Source organism: Centruroides vittatus, unplaced genomic scaffold (genome assembly GCF_030686945.1).
Source record: "Centruroides vittatus isolate TY-2023 unplaced genomic scaffold, ASM3068694v2 contig_371, whole genome shotgun sequence".
Classification (NCBI taxonomy): Eukaryota; Metazoa; Arthropoda; class Arachnida; order Scorpiones; family Buthidae; genus Centruroides; species Centruroides vittatus.
In genome coordinates, this window is record NW_027122194.1 from 1,597,546 (window position 1) to 1,617,930 (window position 20,385).

The 20,385-nt window shown below is 31.3% G+C and overlaps 1 protein-coding gene across 1 annotated transcript; it reads left to right on the forward strand.

Moving 5' to 3' along the window:
- Positions 1-1,416: 1,416 nt before the first annotated feature.
- LOC136975402 (solute carrier family 2, facilitated glucose transporter member 8-like) lies at positions 1,417-16,264 on the forward strand. Its single transcript, XM_067270448.1, has 2 exons — positions 1,417-1,819; positions 15,032-16,264. Exons 1-2 carry the CDS (start codon positions 1,525-1,527, stop codon positions 16,261-16,263), a joined length of 1,527 nt encoding a protein of 508 aa, XP_067126549.1. The 5' UTR covers positions 1,417-1,524; the 3' UTR covers position 16,264.
- The last annotated feature ends 4,121 nt before the right edge of the window (positions 16,265-20,385 follow it).

Consider the following 20,385-nt stretch of genomic DNA (forward strand, 5'->3'; position numbering starts at 1 on the left):
ATGTTTTTTTATTAATAAAAAGTTCTAAATATTTTTACTAACAGGAAATAAATCAGATTTTAGGTTACAGTCATTCTATAGTCATAAACTCAGCTGAGAGTAACACGACTTTTTACATACCTTTTAAAATTGAGATTAGAAAGGAGAAAAAAAAAAAAACAAGCAATTGCTTGCAGAAAATCAAAGTTTTAATTTGGTTATTTCAAATTTAAAAAATTATTTTTTAGACTGATTATCGTACAGGTTAGTTATTAAGGTAGCCTACTGCCTTAATAACTAACATTATCAGGAACAAAAGAGATCTTTTCAGTATTTCCCAAGTATATGGTGAGATGTTTACAATAAAATAAATTCATCGTTCAAAACAGGGACACGTGTAATATATACAGTAGTTGAGAGGCAATATGTAAATTTTCCTGTCTCTTCCGAGATCAAAGATAACGGAAAAGATTCATTTTAAGATTTATCATAACGTTCAAATAGTGTAAAAAGATAAAAACTAACATTGATAGCTTTATTTTACTATAGTTTACGTTTTTCACTTCAACGGATATAGAAAGACGTAGTTGGATGGGTGGCACAGCCATAGTGTGATTTGCCACGGTGCCACCAAGGCAGTGATGGAAAGATCTCTTTTGATCCCGGATATACCACAGTGTTCTACCAACTAGCAGACTGCATGATGTTAGTTACTTAATATGGCGTCGAAAGTATGTACTGCTACATGATTTGTCAAGGTCGAATTTTAATTTGCATCTTCTTACATTTGGAAAATTTTCAAATGCGGAACAACAGAGTAATGTATACGTGTACATTTTTTGACAGAATTTATTTATTTTTAAATTAGATATTCATTTACTTTACTGTAAACTTAGCAGTGGACGTAAGTCACCGTATGCATATAAGCCTATTCGCGCAACTGGAAAGATCTCTTTCGATCCCGAATATACCCTCTGGTTATACAAAAAATCATGTACCTAGAGGGTTTGCAATATTTTTAGAAAAAAACACAGGATATACAGTGGTATTAGCCTATACCCTATCGTTTTTTCCTATACTCTCCGTATACCTTACACTATAATCCTAGTTGTGGTTATCATAATAAGATCAAAAGAACAGAATTCACATCCATCACACTCCCAAATGTTTTTATTGAATATATTTAACTCAATATTCATTAACGTTTTTTTCATTTTTTAATATTCTATCATATTAAATTTAATTTCAAATCATTATAAACAAAAACCCCTTATTATTTACAGAAGCATGGTAACACTCATTCATTTTAATATCCATTATTAAAGAATGGGGTGAGAAATTAGTAGTAGATGGCGATACTTTTGTCGATTACGTAATTATTAACAACAAACGGGCGTTACGGTGACAATCACAATAATAACTATCGTAGAACGTGACTTACGCTATCAGACAATAAGCGAATTATTGATATGATAAGTTAGTATCGAATACCTTCATCTGAAGAGAATTAGTACTGTTATTATAATAATTTTTTACGGTTTTACTATGAGTTCAATTAATAATAGCGAATTAATAGAATCACAGAGTAGTATATCTGTGATTTTCAATTCTGATAAATCACCTTTAGAAACTTCTATTAAAAGAAAACGCCCAAAAATGTATTTAGTGGCTGCTGCAGCATTACTTAATGGAGTCTGTATGGGATTAGTATTAGGATACAGCTCACCGGCTCTCTCTAGTTTTAGGAAATCTACTAGTCATCTTCATTTGAAAGCGGATGAAGAAGATTGGTTCGGCAGTCTGATGGGCATAGGTGCCTTGATTGGAGGTTTTGCTGGAGGTGAGTAGCCTACAACTTTGAATGTATCTTAGGGGCGTATAATTGAGTGTAAGTGACATAAAAATATTACTTTTAAAAATTTTATTCAGATAAATAAGATTGTATTGTGTTTGCAAGTAAATGATCGTAATCTTAGTGCTCCGTATTATTTAATGGTGCACTGATACATGATAGAGGTACAAATAGATAATACGTAAACGGGGTGAACACGCGCTGTAAGCATGCGTTAAATTTGAGTAGGTGGATATCAACTAATTATATAAGATGATAAGAGATGATATTGCAAATAATCTGATTTTTATCCATTTCTAAATTTCATTCTACTGTTATATTTTTGGCCTATTTTAAAATTAATTATTACAGAAATGAAATAAAATGTTTGTTAAGAATTTTCTGCTATGCACAAAATTTTATTCATAAATTAATTTTTAATTTAATTAAATACATTGAAATTATAAGTACATTTTAAAAGTTTGTAAAGGGTTTAAATTGGAAATTCGTGAAAAACTAAGCAATTTATTAGGACCCGTGTCTTCGTGAAGCTTAGTGTTTACGGGAGCACCAATTGAAAACACTGATTTATATTAACATCTTTATTTTATTAATGCATTAATGCCATTTATAAATTTTTTTTTTTTTTTTTTTTTTTTGTTTTACTTAACTGATATTCTTATCGCAATCGTCACTTTTATTCTAATTCAATGCATAAGATCGATAAAGACTTACAAATTCTATAATTTTTTTTAACTTCCATGACAACATATTATTTGTTTACTAATCACTTTTCGCAAACAATATTTAAACTGATTACTTAATTAATTAACGCGAGACACCAGCACAATATATTTTACATGGCCAGCCTCCTATTAAGGAATGATCTGACCCCGCACGTAGACAAGGGTACGGATTAATGTCTATATCGTATATTCATGATAAATTATGATTAAAATACTAGACAGGTCAAACCCGAATTTTCACAGCGGTAGACTAATATTTTACCGCATAGCCCATTTAAATAAATAATTTAATTCTTATAATAAATATTCAAAACTTCATTTCTTGCAAAATCTTGTATTTATTTGTTTTCAAAAGCTATTTATATCATTTTTATCAATACGAAATTGGAGTTAATGTTTGATCACTCACGCGGGAACTCTGGGTTCGAACCCTATCCATTTTCCCCGTAATTTATCATAGTTAATACGGCTCTTTTCTTATTTCTCAGAGATTGACGCCCTATTACGAGTTAAACTCACCGTAATGTGGGAAATTGCATGCAGGCGCGAATCTAGAGGGTCTACGGGGGGCTGAAGCCATCCCATTGACAAAAAAATAACATTTATTTATTTGAACTTCAAAACGTTTTTAAAAACATTTATGGTGAAAAATATGGTTTATCAGACCATCCGTAATACAATCGTCCTGTACTGTACAGTACTGTACATGTCAATAAAAGATGCTTATAATTGTGAGTCGTCGAGTTGTGCTCAAAGTCAGAACGGAAGAGAGGTACCGATTCGTATTAAGTGGGATAGACACCAAGTCAGACTCCATAGTTACAAAGAAAATTATCCAAATTTATTTAGACACAAAGTAACGCTTGCAGAAATAATGTTCTGGGTATAGTGCAATATTGTTCTTCTGTTCCTCCTGTTATAAGAGAGATTTGAGAGAAGGACTCTTCTGTGTTGACTGCCCGGGCGATGAGGTCAAAAGTCCAAAGAGAAGTTGATGTCAGTTCAGCTAGAGAGTCGAGGATGAAGTTGAGGAGGCAACTAAGTAACATCTGGCACTGTTAGAACTTGGAAAGAGAAGCTCTCCTGTTTTTATCATCTTCAATTTCTGGTCAACCATTTCGAATGGTCACCTTTTTTTCATTGTCACTTTCTAAGTTCTCGTTACTAAGTGTAATGAGATCTGAACCCAGATTGCGAGATAAGTCAAAATTGACATTTAATTCAATCCCAACCAGATATACTTGATTTTAGGACTTACATTGTCTATTTTTCCTTTGTCTTATTTCTGAGGAAAGTCTTTTATCCATCATTATTACTAATTTTTCATTTTATGGAAATAAAATTATATTGTACAATATTAACGAATTTAATGGTTACTAGATTTTAGTGTGGTTCCGGGACATTTCTGGAGCCCCACATAATTATTTAGTCTTCTTAATTTTTGAGTTACGAAGGGCGTTTTTGTAAGAAGACTAAAATTTATTTGTAGTAATTTCTTTACTTTTTCGGCTGTTATATATAACAGAGCGATCGGTCCAAAATTACCCCCCCCCCAAGATTTTTACATTTTTGGTCTTAAAACACCTTAATCCTCGAGAAATGCAAAAACATTTAAGGGTAATTTTTGTATATATGGATGTTAGTGTGTGGGGGGACACAATTTTGTTCACCCTCATTGAAGCTAAATAATTCACGTGCTTTTTGTCGAAAATTTCTGAGATTCTGTAGGGAGGTTTCTTTATTAAGGGAAATTGATACTATTGAATTTTGGTGGTTAAAGGTCGAGGGGTGAGGAGATAATGGGGTTCGTGTGTATCTCCAGTAGGGTCGGACTTAATGACGATTTTACTCGGTATTAGCATTTACAATTTTTTTTATAAAACTCATCACTACCCTCAAAATCAAGCTTATTGCCATACAAAAAGACCGTCTTATTTCATGCAGGAAGGAAAAAAGAATAAAATATTATTATTGTAATCCATAAGTGAGTTATCAATGTTAATAGATTACACTAATTCGTATCTAAAAATTTACGCAAGTGTTTATCTTTTAAAGAGATTTAATTCTGAAAAAATAAAAAAAACAATAATAATGTCATTGTTATTATTGTCTAAATTTTATAAGGAATTGATTGCAATGTGTCCTTCGTTAAAAAGTAATAAAATACGTTTGAAAAATTTTCCTTTACTGATAAAGATGTTATACGCAGGTTTTGATTCACAGATATTTTTGCATCACATTTTATTTTTAAAAAGCTAATTTTAATCTAATAAATAAATTATTTCTATTTAATTGCACTAATCATTGCATGAAATGGTTTTATATATTCGCAAAAGCTTTCTTCTTTTCAAGACATTCAACATAATGAAGTTCACGTAAAAATATACAATAAGTTTTATGTACTGTACTGTACATTATAACGAATACGAAAAAAATATCAGCAACTAATAAGTAATTTTTATAATGTAGTTAGTAACAAAAAGTTACTAACTACATTATAAAAATTACACAAGTACTGAACAGTTATCTTCACCAATATGCATTATATTAATGTAATTTGATCTTATATACCAAGTAATTATAATTGAAGTAATTCATCAACGTTTACAGAGATATTTATCAGTCCAAATGTATCAAATTTAGTATGGTGATATTACACGATGTTTCCAAAATCTCACTGCTTCGGCACTTTGGTTCTGCAAGCAAGGAAAAAACAATTTCATTTTTGGAACACTTAAAATGTGTCTTTTATCAAAGATATGTTTGCAAATTTGGAAGTCTTAAAAGATAGTATTACCCTTCAGAATGAGGACCATATTGAGCAGTATCCATGCTTTCGACAGCATGAGTCTCTTGTACAAATAAAGTGTTTGTTGCTTGCAACACCAAAAGTGCTATAGTGATAATTTTGATACTTCTTTTTGCCATAAGGTTAGTGCAACGAGCTATAATATACTACATAGAGTGGCTGTAGCAACACCATGTTTTAAGAAAATTGAATACACGTCCGCCATTTTCCTTTTGGTCAAGGGGCATGCCATTTGTTTTGTGTAAAGGCAACGAGTTAGAATATTCTAACTCGTGTAAAAGTATACAAGGAAAGAAAGAATTTTAACCCATGATTGAGATGATGCGAGTCAAAATGACCCTACTTATTATTATTATTTTTTTAATTTTGAAAGTAAATAACAAGAGATTTCTTTCTTTGACCCTTTATTTAAACATTTCTAAACAAAACAAAATATTCTGTAGCAATAAGTTAAATGCATTTCTGAACATTCTTAATTTTACTTTTCCAGCTGTTGTGTATACATAACAAGGGAAAACAAGAATCGTGTCAAATTTGACCCTAAGAGTTTTTCGTAAACCTCCACGTTTTGGGATCTCCTGAACTCAAAACAGTCCCCCTAAAAAAATGGAAAAAGTATATCCGTGTATGTGTGTGTTGGCGTGTATAAGAAACGAAATTTGGCATGATAGCTTGTGTATAAGGAGTATTGATGCTATTAAATTTTGGAGGTTAAATGTTAAAGGGGTAGGGAGATAGATGGGCATCGTGTGTCATATTTCTAGAGATTGGACTTAATGAAGATGTTATTCGTTATTAACATTTACAATTTTTTTTTAATATAAAACTCATCACTACCCTTAAAATCAAGCTTTTTACCAGAATACGCTATAAATAAACAATCATATGGCTGAGAGTGAATCCCTCCAGGACCTGGCTCATACTTAGATTATACAAATATTGTTATATTGAGGGTTAAGTACCACACTTACCAGTTTAGACTCTGATCTTATCTTCTTTATAATAATTAAATAAAGTCTAGAAAATAACTAAATTCGAGATAAGTGATATATATCTAGATTGTTTTATCTAATTGACTAAATCTCAAATCTAAGGGCAAACGAAAGAATCTAGATTTAGATGAGAAAAATAGATTCTAAAATTACAATCCTACCCAACACGTAGCATAGAGTCCTATAGACCACAATGTTTTGACTTAAAGTAAAATGGCAGTCGATAGTACTCGTCGTTGCCACCAAGAGCACTGTATTTAAGGTCACAGCCACTTTATGTAGTACATTCTAACTCGTTGGCCGAATGACCGGATAGTAGAGCGGTGGCAATGTACTACCCATGATCGAATATCCCAGGAATTTTTCGGAAGTGATCCGTTCGGGCCCGTCCTTCAGCACCCGGCAGCCCCATTTGTATTTGATGTTATGGATTGTTAAAAAGGCCCTTTTAATGCCCAAAGAGCGGAAAGAGTAGAAAAAAGTAGATAGGTTTGGTGTTAAAATTGAAGAATGTTTAAACTATGAATGAGCATATTTGTTGAAGTTGCGGGGTAACAAAACTATTTGGCACTTACTGTATATGAGTCATTTCATAGAATCATAAGAAAAATACAGTGATACCTCGGTTTTCGTCGATAATCTGTCCGAAACCAATTGGCGAAATCCGAAACCGATGAAAACCGAGGCATTCATTTCTATATGAATCAATGTAAATCCAATTAATTCGTTACAGACGCTCCAAAATGCATACCAAAAACACATTTTATAGAGAACTAATATAGCTTTAAATACTAAAAGCAATAAGGAATTAACATAAAATACTAATTAACATAAAGATAAAAGCATTAAGACTAAAGATAAGATAATTAGCATTAAAGTGAAAGCAATGGAATTGTTCGGCTAGACACGCGGGGTAATATCTTGTCTTGTAGAAGCTAGTTGGACATGAGCTTCTAGCCTATATCGCCCCGTGGTAAAGTCTGACTTAATTGTCGTGTAATAGTAGTTGTATGCTTTTATGATGGTCATATCAAGGGGAATAATGCCATCCGGAAAATCCGTTTAAGGGTAACTGGCCCCTATTCAGGAGTACAGACGTGGAGAAAACCAGGAAAACTTTACGTGGCCAACCCGCCCTGGCGAAGCGCGATCCCATGACCGAACTTCCAGTGTTCTGGGAACGGAACCGTTGGCCAATGGTAGGCCGTCACGGGTAATATTCACACAACGAAAAATAATGCCACCACACTGCGCCGGAAAACGCCTGGGTCACCCTTTGTTTTTGAAAAATTAGCATCGAGACACTTGAGCACGCCGACGAAATCCGAGGCAATCGACGAAAACCGAAACCGACGATAACCAAACTCAACGAAAACCGAGGTATTACTGTATTTATACAAGTCATAAACATTGGATTATATATATATATATATATATATATATATATATATATATATTAATTTTTCCTAATTTAATATTAAATAAATTTTTTCCTAACAAGAATTTATACAAGTCATAAATATTGGATTATATATATATATATATATATATATTCCAATATTCTTGTTAGGAAAAAATTTAGTTATTATAATTTAATTAAGAAAAGTGAATTCTTTTTAAATTTCTGGAATTAAGAACATGATTTTATTTCTATACTTGTTATCAAAAATTTCTCAAAATTCAATATTTTCTTTTTATTCATGCTAATTAAATAAAATATCATTTCATTATTTACGATAGACAAAAACATTTTACTTTTATATCTGAAAGTTTGTCTATCACAATAATTTTCTAAACCCAATGCTTAATGATATGAAAATATATTTTAATATGCGGTTTAGCCCACTAGTGGCCGAGTAAATAAAAACAATGAACCCTCCGTTCGAGCTCCAACAACAGGCTGGCCACGTGAAGTTCGCAAATTTTTTTCACGTGTCTAACACCTAAATATGGTCATCTGGCCAATTCAAAGTGAGTACTGCATTATAAAAAAAATTATAAAAATGAAATTATTATACTATAAAAAATAACTTTTTATGTGTTTGTTTTGAAATAGGAACAGTTAACTTTATTTTCTTGGTTAGATGAATATTTTCATAAAATAAATACTATTTTCTTTATTAATAATTCATATATATATTATATAATTTTTAAGTTTTTAAATTATTATTTTCTTAATTAAATTAGAAATGAATTAACGTTTTATAAATTTAAAATATTTACTTATATTGGCAAAAGCTATGTGCTGGTACCTATTTTGCTAGCTAAGTATAATCATGTTGCTGTTAAGTACTCTTCATGCAAACTGTAGAATTTGAATTAAAATTAAATGGAATAATCTATTGCTTTAGACTTAGTCAAATGTGTCTATTGATTTTGAAGTTAAAAAATTGAATTAAAATATTATGATTTGCGTTAGATGTGATATTGTTGAAAACTAAGAGGGACGACACAAGACCAATCACGATATATAATATCTGAAGTGTCGCAGTATTTCTGTTGCTGCGTTAGCGATAATACCGACTATAAGTCAGGAGTCTCGAAATATTAGACCAGTTTGCTGTAGAGCATTTCCCCGCACTATGGCAAATCTTCAGTTTCCTCTGGAGTACATAGTGACATTTGATGACCAACGATTTTTTACGTGATAGTGGTCATGAAAATCACTGGAGAATAATATTTGCGTCTCCTGGAGTTCAGATCCAGCATTGGTTTTCAGATGGGACATTTTCTGTTGCTCCACTCTTAGCAGCTGTATTCTACACAGCCTTTTATAGAAGATTGTTTTCCGAAGTGAACACACAAATTAATATAAACCAACGGAAAGCATCTTTTGCGAACATGCTGCTAGAAGTGTCTTTGTCGAAGTATTTCTTCAAATAAGTATTTCATTTTTAGCTTTTTCGCTGGATGAGAAATTTTTTATATAAATAAAAAAGACGTAGTCGTTTCCAAAACTTGGTCAATCACCGTTTATTTCGTTAAAATGTTCTAGAATAAAGATTCGGACGATCCGACCTTCCTTTTTAGGCTACATGATCGCCCAGAAAATAATTCCTTTAAAACATAGAAATAATCCAATTAAAAATATAAAAATTTTGTAAAAATTGGAATTGGTGACCTTACGACGCCTTTGAATTCATCCTTGACTTCCAGTCGGGAGTTCTGGATCCTTATATCCACGTGAAAAGTTGCGCTGTTTAATGTAGATTATCCTGATCCCTCTGGCGGCGATTTCTTTTAAAAAATCGTCCGAAATCGTCCGGATCGTCCGAATCTTTATTCTAGAACATTTTAACGAAATAAACGGTGATTGACCAAGTTTTGGAAACGACTACGTCTTTTTTATTTATATAAAAAATTTCTCATCCAGCGAAAAACTAAAATTAAATAGTTTTAAAAGAAATCGCCGCCAGAGGGATCAGGATAATCTACATTAAACAGCGCAACTTTTCACGTGGATATAAGGATCCAGAACTCCCGACTGGAAGTCAAGGATGAATTCAAAGGCGTCGTAAGGTCACCAATTCCAATTTTTACAAAATTTTTATATTTTTAATTGGATTATTTCTATGTTTTAAAGGAATTATTTTCTGGGCGATCATGTAGCCTAAAAAGGAAGGTCGGATCGTCCGAATCTTTATTCTAGAACATTTTAACGAAATAAACGGTGATTGACCAAGTTTTGGAAACGACTACGTCTTTTTTATTTATATAATAAGTATTTCAGTAAAGGGCTGCTTTTTTTCCGCTATATACAATGTATGTTTCTTCAGTGATATGGTTTTTAAGGCCGTTATCAAGATGACGCAGACTTTTCTTCGAATTTGCGTCAATTGGCTGCATTTTTCATTTGTTCTAGAACATGGTATGCTTAATTAACATTTTTAAAGTCCTGAGACAGACTTCTTCAACAATAATGAAGAGTTACAGACGCTTATAAATTATTTCTAAGACCAACAAATTGGTCGACCAAATAGATGTCAATGTTATTCACCAGTGGTTCCAATTTCCGAATGGAACTGTTATAACGCATTCTTGTCTGGTCTTCCTAAAACAAATAATCATATCGAAGCATGGCATCACGCCTCTCTGGCTCTTCTCCAAATACACCATGCAAATCTTTGAAAATTTGTGGAGGGATTTAAGAAAGAAGAAAATTACAGATCACTATGCATATAGCAATGCGTTGCCTGACAGCAGCCTTCATAGCAGCGTAAGAAATACGGGGATACTGCACGACGCATACGAGCACTTGTTAAACATTTCAATTATGTTCTCAACGTTTCGAGTTGTAGAAAGTCATTAGTGACAGAGCAGATAAAACCACTGAATACAGGTTAGTCGAGGTTCGCCAACGGGCTGGTCACGTGGAATTTTCCGGGTTTTCTTCATGTTTCTATCAGCTAAATTGGGGTCAGTATCCCATAGAAAGTCCTGCCGGAAGGCATTCCGTCTGCAGATCGCCCAGGTGTCGCGTTGCAATAACAAGCAATTATTTATTGTGACATTGTTACAATCCATGCTGCAATTTTAATCATATTTTTAATTTATTTCATTTAAAATATATGCTCTCCACCTCAAATTAGTAGTGGCTTGCCCCTGTACATCATACTTTTCCTTTAATAATAGAGTCGTGCCGGCATCTATCTAACACCTTTCTGGGAAAAATATTTTAATTCAAATTGTAGCCCAATAAACCAACCGAATAGTAAAACTGTAGATTTATGTGTGTCAAATACGTTATAAACTGTAATTATTTTATCACACACCTACTCTAAAACTATGTTCACGTAATAAATAAAATAATAATAATAATTAATAATAAAGAACACTCTGAATTTTACTCGCGTCATTGACCTATAGCCGCTATATTTAAACACGTTTTAATTTCTTTAATTCAAAATAATATTTATATAGATAAATTAATAAGTTTATATTAACACATAAATATAATACAGTGGAACCTCGCTTAACGAGCGAATTTTTGCATAACGAGTGGCCAGGAGAGGGGAAGTCCTGGATTGTGCGCATGCTCCATCTATCACTCGTTCAGCTAGCATCTTAGTGTCGCTTGTGATCACAAATTTTTTCAAACTTTTTCCAACACATTTTACGTATAAACATCAATAACCATAGCCCGTTATATAATAAACATGCCAAGTGACATGCCAAATTTTTGGGCTACGTAAAGGCTATAATTTCATATTAGAAATTAATTAATTTAATTAGAGGTAGGCAGTTATGCTTCCATCTGGTATTAAATTTAGTAACCGATTCCGAATTAAATTCCAGAAATGTCGAAATTAAAAATTAATTATTTACAATTATTAAATTTAATACGAGAAGGAAACGTAACTGCCTACCTCTAGTCAAATTAATTAATTTCTAATATGAAATTATAGCCTTTCCATAGCCCAAGAATTTGGCATATGGGTTGGTGTGTTTATCAGACAAATTATCTGATTTTTTTTTTTTTTTTTTTTGGTTTTTTGCAAATCGAATTTGCATTCCAGGTTGGTTCATCTGCACTAGAAGAAAAGATGATGATTCACGCTCCTTAACAATGTTTATTGTATAGTTTTCTTTGAATAAACATTATACATAAAATATTTGAGTATATTTTTCGGCGTGGAACGCATTATCGTATTTTACATTAATGTCTATGGGAAAAATTGTTTCGCTTAACGAGTGTTTCGCATTACGGGTAACACTCTGGAACAAATTATGCTCGTTAAGCGAGGTTCCTCTGTATATAAATATTAATTCGTTTATAAAATAATTTTTTCGACTTGTTTCGCCATCTGTTATTCATTTCTGCATTATGATTTTAATAAATTATCTCTAACGCATTACACTAAATAATAAATAAAATATTAATATTTTTATTTTTATTGTTATTTTCTATAATTTTTTCTTTAAGTTTGATTAAACGGAATGTTAAACGAGTGGATCGGGACACGTTTTCACTTACCTCAGTGCCCTCTGTTGGTTCTTTCAAAATCTATGTTTTTGCCTAAATTTTAATTTCTGCCGATCTGACGTTGAGAAAGAAAACAAATTATCGTCTATTGACTAAATGGTTCAACAGATGGCGCGAGAGTACGGTGCAAACGCGCTGTCCTGATCCACTCATTTATTAACATAATTAGTTAATTAATTTAAAAATTACAGAATAAAATCCAGAAGATGGCGCCACTAAACTATGTTATGTAAAATGTGTACATATAGTGTATGCATTCGTTGATCCGCCATATTTAGTCCGATTGTTACTATTCTATTTCCTGTATAAATTACTGTATGTCACATTATTTAACATTACAAAAATGTTCTGTTATTATATGAAATTTGATAAAAATATAGAAATAAAATTGGTCTACTAAGGTAAAAACTACGAGCGTTAAATAGAGAAAGGATTAAAAATGGCGACACCTTTCTTAAATGAGTTATCTGTAGGCTACACGTAACTTATGAGCTTTACTAGGATAAAGTCACATAAAAGAACACACTTTTGCTATTTTGCATTATTATTAATGCTCTATTATATATTTGAATTTTTTTTTGTCAACTTATTCTTTGAAATGTTCTTAATTAATGTATGGTAAAATCAGAATGAAATGTTTTGAAAAGACTAGGAGATTAAATAGAAAAACCTTTGCAGCGTGTGTACTCTTAGAAACAGTGTACATAACAGCACGTAGTATGGGATCTAAGAATACAAACTTTTTATAAATGGTTTCTAACCTGTAACTGTATTTGCCCATTGTTTTTTGTGATGCCGTAATGTGATAATAGGGAAAATAGCTTTCTGATAAATTATTTTACCTTTATTTAAAAGAAAAAAAATGCGTGCTTTACAGCAATCTAATTTTCCAATTACTAGATCAGAAAATTTGGGAGAATCATAATTATAGCAAGATATTTTATGAAACATGATTTTTTGGCGTGGACAAATGCTGTTTACATTGGAAGGATAAGTTAATAAACAATTATTAAAATTATGTTTTCTGTCGCTTTTTCTCTTAAAACTATTTTTTATAACTGAAGAAATGAAATAAATATAAACTTAACACTTACTTTCAATGATGTCTAAGAATATAACCTATATCATCAGAACCTCAGAAAACAGTAGGGTACGTGCGTACTCTTTAAAACCCAATTTGCACAGTTGGCAACACAATTCACAGCAAACTTTAGCACATCCCGCCTAATCTTAACAAAGTAACTTAACTTTCTGTCAATAAATATTTTTTGTTTGTTGATAGAAAGTTAAGTCAAAACACTTTCATTTTAAAGATAGGGGAATTCATTATTTCAAAGTACAGAATATTTCGGAAGAAGGTTGAAAATTCACATAGCTATTAAAATCACAAAGTTCAATTTAAAGATTCACAAATTACGGAAACTCAATCTTCCTTCACAAGTTTGATGTAGGTAATCTTACCCTATTATAAACAGAGCCGGATTTTAGGCGATTGGTGCCAATCGGGCCCCGCGCCTGAAGGGGCCCCGCATCACATCAAAATTTATATATATTTAAAAGTAGTACATGTTACAAAAATAATTATCTAGGTATATTGTTATGAAAAATAAAACAACATATTTCAATATGTAAATTAACTGTTAATTAATTTTGTTATTGAAAGTTTGAGGGGCCCCGCAAAAAAGAATTCAATTGGACCTCGCAACTATTGGATCCGGTGCTGATTATAAATATATATATATATATATATATATATATATGTTACTAATATAGTTTACAATAGCATATTGAATTACTTTTTATTACATTATTATTTTTTTCATTATAATGATATTTTTAAATAAATTTATATCAATAAGCGATGATATGAAAGCCATCGATCGATCAGAGGAAACTTTCCTCATTATTTTACTCGTAATACATAAATATTTTAAAGTAAATAAACTAAGAAAATATTTCTAATTAAGAAGAATTAAAAGTTTCTGTTAAAATATTTTCATAATTTTACATAATTAGTTCCAATTCAAAACTTCAACGAGCTGTACACAAACAATAACAAGAGCCTAAAAGAAGTGAGGCAGAGTTAAGAGTATTCACAAATATAGGACTCTAAAACCATAAAAATGTATGAATAAAATAAATAAAGCAAATATTTTATATCCATTAAAACAAATTTTAACTTTATATCACTTTCTTATTGTATTATATTTTAAAAAAATAAACGATTAAATTTCGGGACCTCTATATCAGCTATCAAAATTTAATATGTCTAAATAGAAAATCTACTGCTTCTATCTGCCTTTATCATTGTCCATTTAGCGATTTTGGTCCTATCTATCTCTCTCTATTTGGCCCCATTGGCCCTCTCTGATTGTAATCGCGATTTTGGTCGCGGGTTAACTCTCAATAACATGTAAATGTTTTTCAAAAAATGTATTTAAAGGAAGTAAAAATTTAAATAGATCATTATTAGATCTATTGTGAGAAATAATCTAACGACCTTTCGCATCTAGTCGACCGACAATATTAATTAATTAAATATTAAATTAAAATAATTATTTCAGAAAGTGTTATTTACATATAGATAATTTCTATAAAGTAACGTGTAATAATAAATTTATATATTTTATAAAGAGAGAAATTATAGAATTAAATTGTAATTTTTTATTGAATTTTTATTAACTTTTTTAGGTCCATTAACAAACTATCTTGGAAGAAAGAATACTTTGATATTGTGCAGTGTTCTGTTTTTCTTCGGATGGGATGGTATTCCTTACAGTAACTCCGCTGAACTCCTGTATTTTCTTAGAATAGTTACTGGATTCTGTTCAGGATTAGTTTCTTCAGCTGCTCCTATGTATATTATCGAAATATCAACTCCTAAAGTTCGCGGATTTCTAGGATCTTGTTTCCAATTATCTGTGGTCACTGGAGTACTCGTAGCCATGTCCCTTGGCCTATATTTCGCATGGTCATGGTTATCTGTTTGCTGTGCCATCATCTCCATATTGTCGTTACTATGCATACTTCCTATGCCAGAATCACCCAGATGGTTAGTAATGAAGAATAAAAAAATAAGAGCCATTGTTGCTATTAAATTTCTGCAAGGAGATCGAGTGGATCTTCAGAAAGAATTTGAAAACATAGAAAATGATATAAAAAGACAACCCCAAGGTAGTATTGGCATTAAAGACTTTGTAGATCCCATCAATTGGAAACCATTTCTGTTGTCTTTAGGGCTTATGTACTTTCAACAATTTTCCGGGGTTAATGGAATCATGTTTTATGCTTCTTCTATTTTTGAATCCACCGGAAATAAAAGTATTTCTGATAATTCTCCTGTTATAGTGGCAGCTGTTCAAGTATTTGCAACGTTCATGGCTTCGATTCTAATGGATAAAGCTGGTAGAAAACTTCTTCTTCTAATATGCGGAATAGGAACAACCATAAGTCTAACAACAATGGGTTTCTATTTTTATTTCGCTGAAATATATGGAAAGAGTTATCAAGTACAGTACAGTTGGATATCTTTGGTTAGTCTAGTAGTATTTATAGCTTCGTTTTCTATCGGTATGGGACCGATACCATGGTTAATGGTGGCAGAAATGGTACCTCAAAGAGTCAGAAGTTTGGTAAGTGCAGTTGCAACGGGTTTCAATTGGACTTTAGTGTTTATAATCACTTTCAATTTCGCGAAAATGTCTATAGCTTTTCATCCGTATGGTGTATACTGGTTTTATGCATCTAATTGCTTTCTCTGTGTGCTGTTCTCGTGGTTTATATTGCCAGAAACAAAAGGTAAGAAGCTAGAAGATATTCAAAAACTGTTCAAAAGAAGCAGCTTATCATTTAGAACAAAATCAACAACTGGAAATGATTTGCTTCCGATCATTGAGAATGATATAATAATGCAGAGCGATTAAGATATATTTAAATCATTAAAAGTCACTTTTAGAGATAATAAATAAAATATAGGTGTATTTATTTTATTAATTAAATAGATGATCTTTACAAAGAATTATATATAAACTATATTTATTGGATTAAAAAAGTTCATTTCTTATTAAATATGGTATAGATTCATGTAAAAATTTATATCTAACAATTAAAAATAATTTTATATGTTATTTCTCTACAAATAAACATATAAATACATTTTTTCTTATCTTTTAAGTTATTTTTTTTTTACTTTTTATAAAGACTCCTTGGATAAAGTCTTGCAACTTCTTCGATTAAAAGGCTTTATAAGAACTTTTTATAAAGACTTATATAGTTTGTTTTTAAATTCGGGAAGCCTTTATAAAGGCTCCTTAAATTAAAACGAACTCAAATTACACTCATTAATTTTTCAATTAATTAAAGTTCGATTTTTCACTTAAAAAACAGTATATATGATTCATCCATCAATAATAATTTAATTAATCTATCACGTGGGAGCTCTATTATGAATCGCTCTTCGTAGAAACAGCATTTTTAACACTTTAAATAAGTCATAATTCAATTATTTTTTTCCAAAAGATGATTGGTGATATTTGTAAGAAGTCTTATTGAAATCCATAAATACTTTTTTTTTTTTTTTTGTCTGATTTTAGTCGAAGAAAATTATTCATCGTAAGATGAATTGCTGTTTGGGTGGAACCTCTCGACTGTCCACATTCCAAAGTAAATTATTTGTATGTTTGTACATACTTAAGTAAATTAATTAAAATGTCGTGCGTGGTGCCGAGAGGATTCTGTACAAAAGTTTGGCCTAGATTTTATTTTGGCCAAAGGATATGAATGTATTTTAATCATGTTATTTTGAAGAAGGAGACAAAGGATTTAATTAAATATTTTTTTAATTAAATGTAAATGTGAGAGAACTTTTAATATTGTGTAATTTTTATTTAAATTAAAATATTGGAATAAACAGTTTAAATTCTTTTTATAGAGTTTTATTTTGTAAAGAACAATCTACTTCAGCTCAAGACTTCCTTTCGATCAATCATTTGTTCCTTGATTATTTACCACGTTAATATCCATTCAATTAAACGATAATAAAATATTAATAACAATTACAATAACCTCACAAATGTAATAAAAAAAACTTCACTTCTCTATTATCTTCAATAAATATATTAAAAAAAGAATAAAAATAAGGGAAGAAAACCTTTCGTTCAAAGAAAAACTCCGAATGCTCTTAAGAAAAAAGTAGAAAAGAGAATGGAAGAATTCTCAATTTTAAATGAACCTTTAACAGTGCAGTAAGTATAAATTGAAGCGAACTTCTAATGCACGAACAGGTAGAAGATATATCACAAGAAGTGCAGGAAGCAGAAAAAAAGAGCACAACCCAATCTATTTGATTAATGAAGTGGAGAAGAGAGGCAGCTGTTGGGGCGATGTTTTTCTCACTGCATCTCTCTCCTCCTGACGTTTGTAATTACCAACACGACTAATGGCGTCGGCCATTGCTTTACATGCAAATTTACATCATCCCTCATCCCGTGACGTCATTCAGAAACTGTTCTTCGTTGACGTCAATACCAAGAAAAAGTTCGAATCCCTAATCTTTAAAGATAGTTGGATGAAAAAGATCCGCACGATTCTCTAGGTTCATTATGTTGTTTCTATATAAATTATGAAGATAACATGTTTCTTATCGACCATTTCGATCGGTAATAAAGTTTCTGAGCAAAAAATAATAATAAATAAATAAATAAATAAGAATATTCCTGACTCCCTGTCTATAATTGGAGGAAACACGCTATAGTTGTTTACTGTTGTTTTCACCATATTAGTATCATTATCACATTAATCTAATCACAAATAAATAAATAAAATAGATTTATGTTTTCATAACATTAATATTTTCATTATTCGTCTCGAGATCCAGCTGTTAAATCTTATTGATATTCATAACAGCTATTTTTACACGAAGACTATTAAGAGAATATTTATATCCTTTAAATATTAAAACATTACGATTTACTCTATTAACGTTGAAATAATGGATAGAAAATTCATATAATTAATTTTTAATATTTATGAAATCATGTTTTAAGTGAAAAACTGATGTAAGAAACTCTTATGCCTTCTGAGAGTCTATATTGAATACAATGTAGAGAAGTTAGAGCTATACATTTAAAGAAGGTAAGCAATTAATATTTCAAATTCACTTAAGATTTATTTATTATTGTAGAAACAATGATTACAAATTTCATATAAATCTGTATTTCTTAAAAAAATTGAATTTATTATAAGGAAGGAACTGTTTTGGTCCTCTTGTCTGTATTCAAAGCAACGTGATGTAGGGGTTAGATCTACATTTCTGTAGAAAATAAGCAATTATTTAAGAAAAAAAAATTAAGCTATATAAACGAAAAAATTGATATCTTGATAGACAGAGGTCTGGTCTGATTTTGGCGTTAATTAACAACAAAAAGGGAGCATTTGGTAAATGATTGTTGCTAGAGCCGAAAGTATAAAGATCCGAACTAATTACAGTATAGAAGCCATGTTGTCGAAATTATCCGAACGACTTTCAAGTCGCCGCTTTTCTGATGTAATTACATCCTGAGTATTGTGATTTGAGTCCAGGAAATCGGATGAATGATGGGAAGGCCGCCATTAACGTCTTCCCAACTGGCTCTGAGTGACAAAGTGCGCTATTTATTTACAAAGTGAAAAATAGATGAATTCATAATTGCTACTTTTCTGACTGACACTTCTTCTCCTTTATAATTAATTTCAGAATTGTTGTTTTTAACTGCAACACTTTATTCCGCTTGGAAGGTGTCCTGTCCTCAAAACCGTCACCTTCGACGCTGTTTTGAATCTAATAATGTCTAAGATTTACTCTATTCTTTATAATAATAATTCTAGTATTAATAAATACTCTTAAAGAATATGATTATTAATTTTAACGAGACGTAATTTGTAATTTAAAAGACACCTTTATATATATATATAGCCTATATTAGAATAATGACGAGTTGGGTATGAATTCTATGTGTTAAGAGCGAAGTATTTTTGGCTTTAAGCTAAATCGAAGGTGCAGATTCTTTCTGTAAAGTTCTATATTGGAGGCAGAAGTCCACGTGACTTAACGCCGAGTCATTTCTTGAAAAAGCAATTATTACAAAATAACTACTTAAAATCTCATAAAACGTTTCCATTCTCCATCTGTCGAGAGGCATCCCGATAAATTTAATTGCTCTGTTTCTTTTTTCACGTTGGTCTGGAGACTGCGCAGAAGGCGTGGTCCTGTTACGGGTCCCGTGATGAATGAAGGTGTTCGCCATCTCCCCTCTCCATCTCTAATAGTGTTTGCCAACGAATCGCCTCAACTGTATTAACTAGACACCCAAAAGGGTCAAGGGTCTTCATCAGATTTTTAGTAAGTCAAACAAACTCCCTGGGCCAAGGAAACCATACAGGACTCCCACGGTGCCACAGCGCGTGGCTTAGGTACCTTCCCTGTGTAAACAAGGCGGTAAGACATCATACATCATCTCTGAGGAGGAGGGCGGGTTCCCGATGATTAATATACGATCGGGTGGAAATTTTTCGCGATAAATCAACTTTGAAAACAATTCAGGAGAATATTTTCGCCCAAAATCTCATTTTAAAAGCAACCTTAGCACGATTGAGTCGTAGCTCCAGGGTCTAATTAACAAACAATTAATTGTCTCCAGCTAGACTTTAGATAATTAGATGGTGATGAGTGGGATTACTGCTAATCTACAGCATTTCTAATAAATTCTAATTCCAGAAATTACCTAGAGAATTTCATTAACGGCGTTACTGTGTTTCGGAAATTACTGGATCATTATTCATCAATTATTGTATTTAATATATATATTAAATACAATATATATGTAATAAATTCTCTAAAAATCAAATTTAGTAATTATAATTCTTCTGGTTTTCTTCAATAATATCCGTTCAACGTACTGTTCAATGTACTGTTCAACGTATGTTAGTATTTAGTATCTTGCAGATTATCCTAATCTAAGCTGTAGTGTATCCGAATTATCTATCACAGATTGATACTAGATTCTAGA

Coding starts and splice junctions, on each gene's coding strand:
- LOC136975402 (XM_067270448.1), top strand. CDS start 1,525: ATGAGTTCAATTAATAATAGCGAATTAATAGAATCACAGAGTAGTATA. Junction 1,820..15,031: donor GATTGGAGGTTTTGCTGGAG/GTGAGTAGCCTA, acceptor TAACTTTTTTAG/GTCCATTAACAAACTATCTT.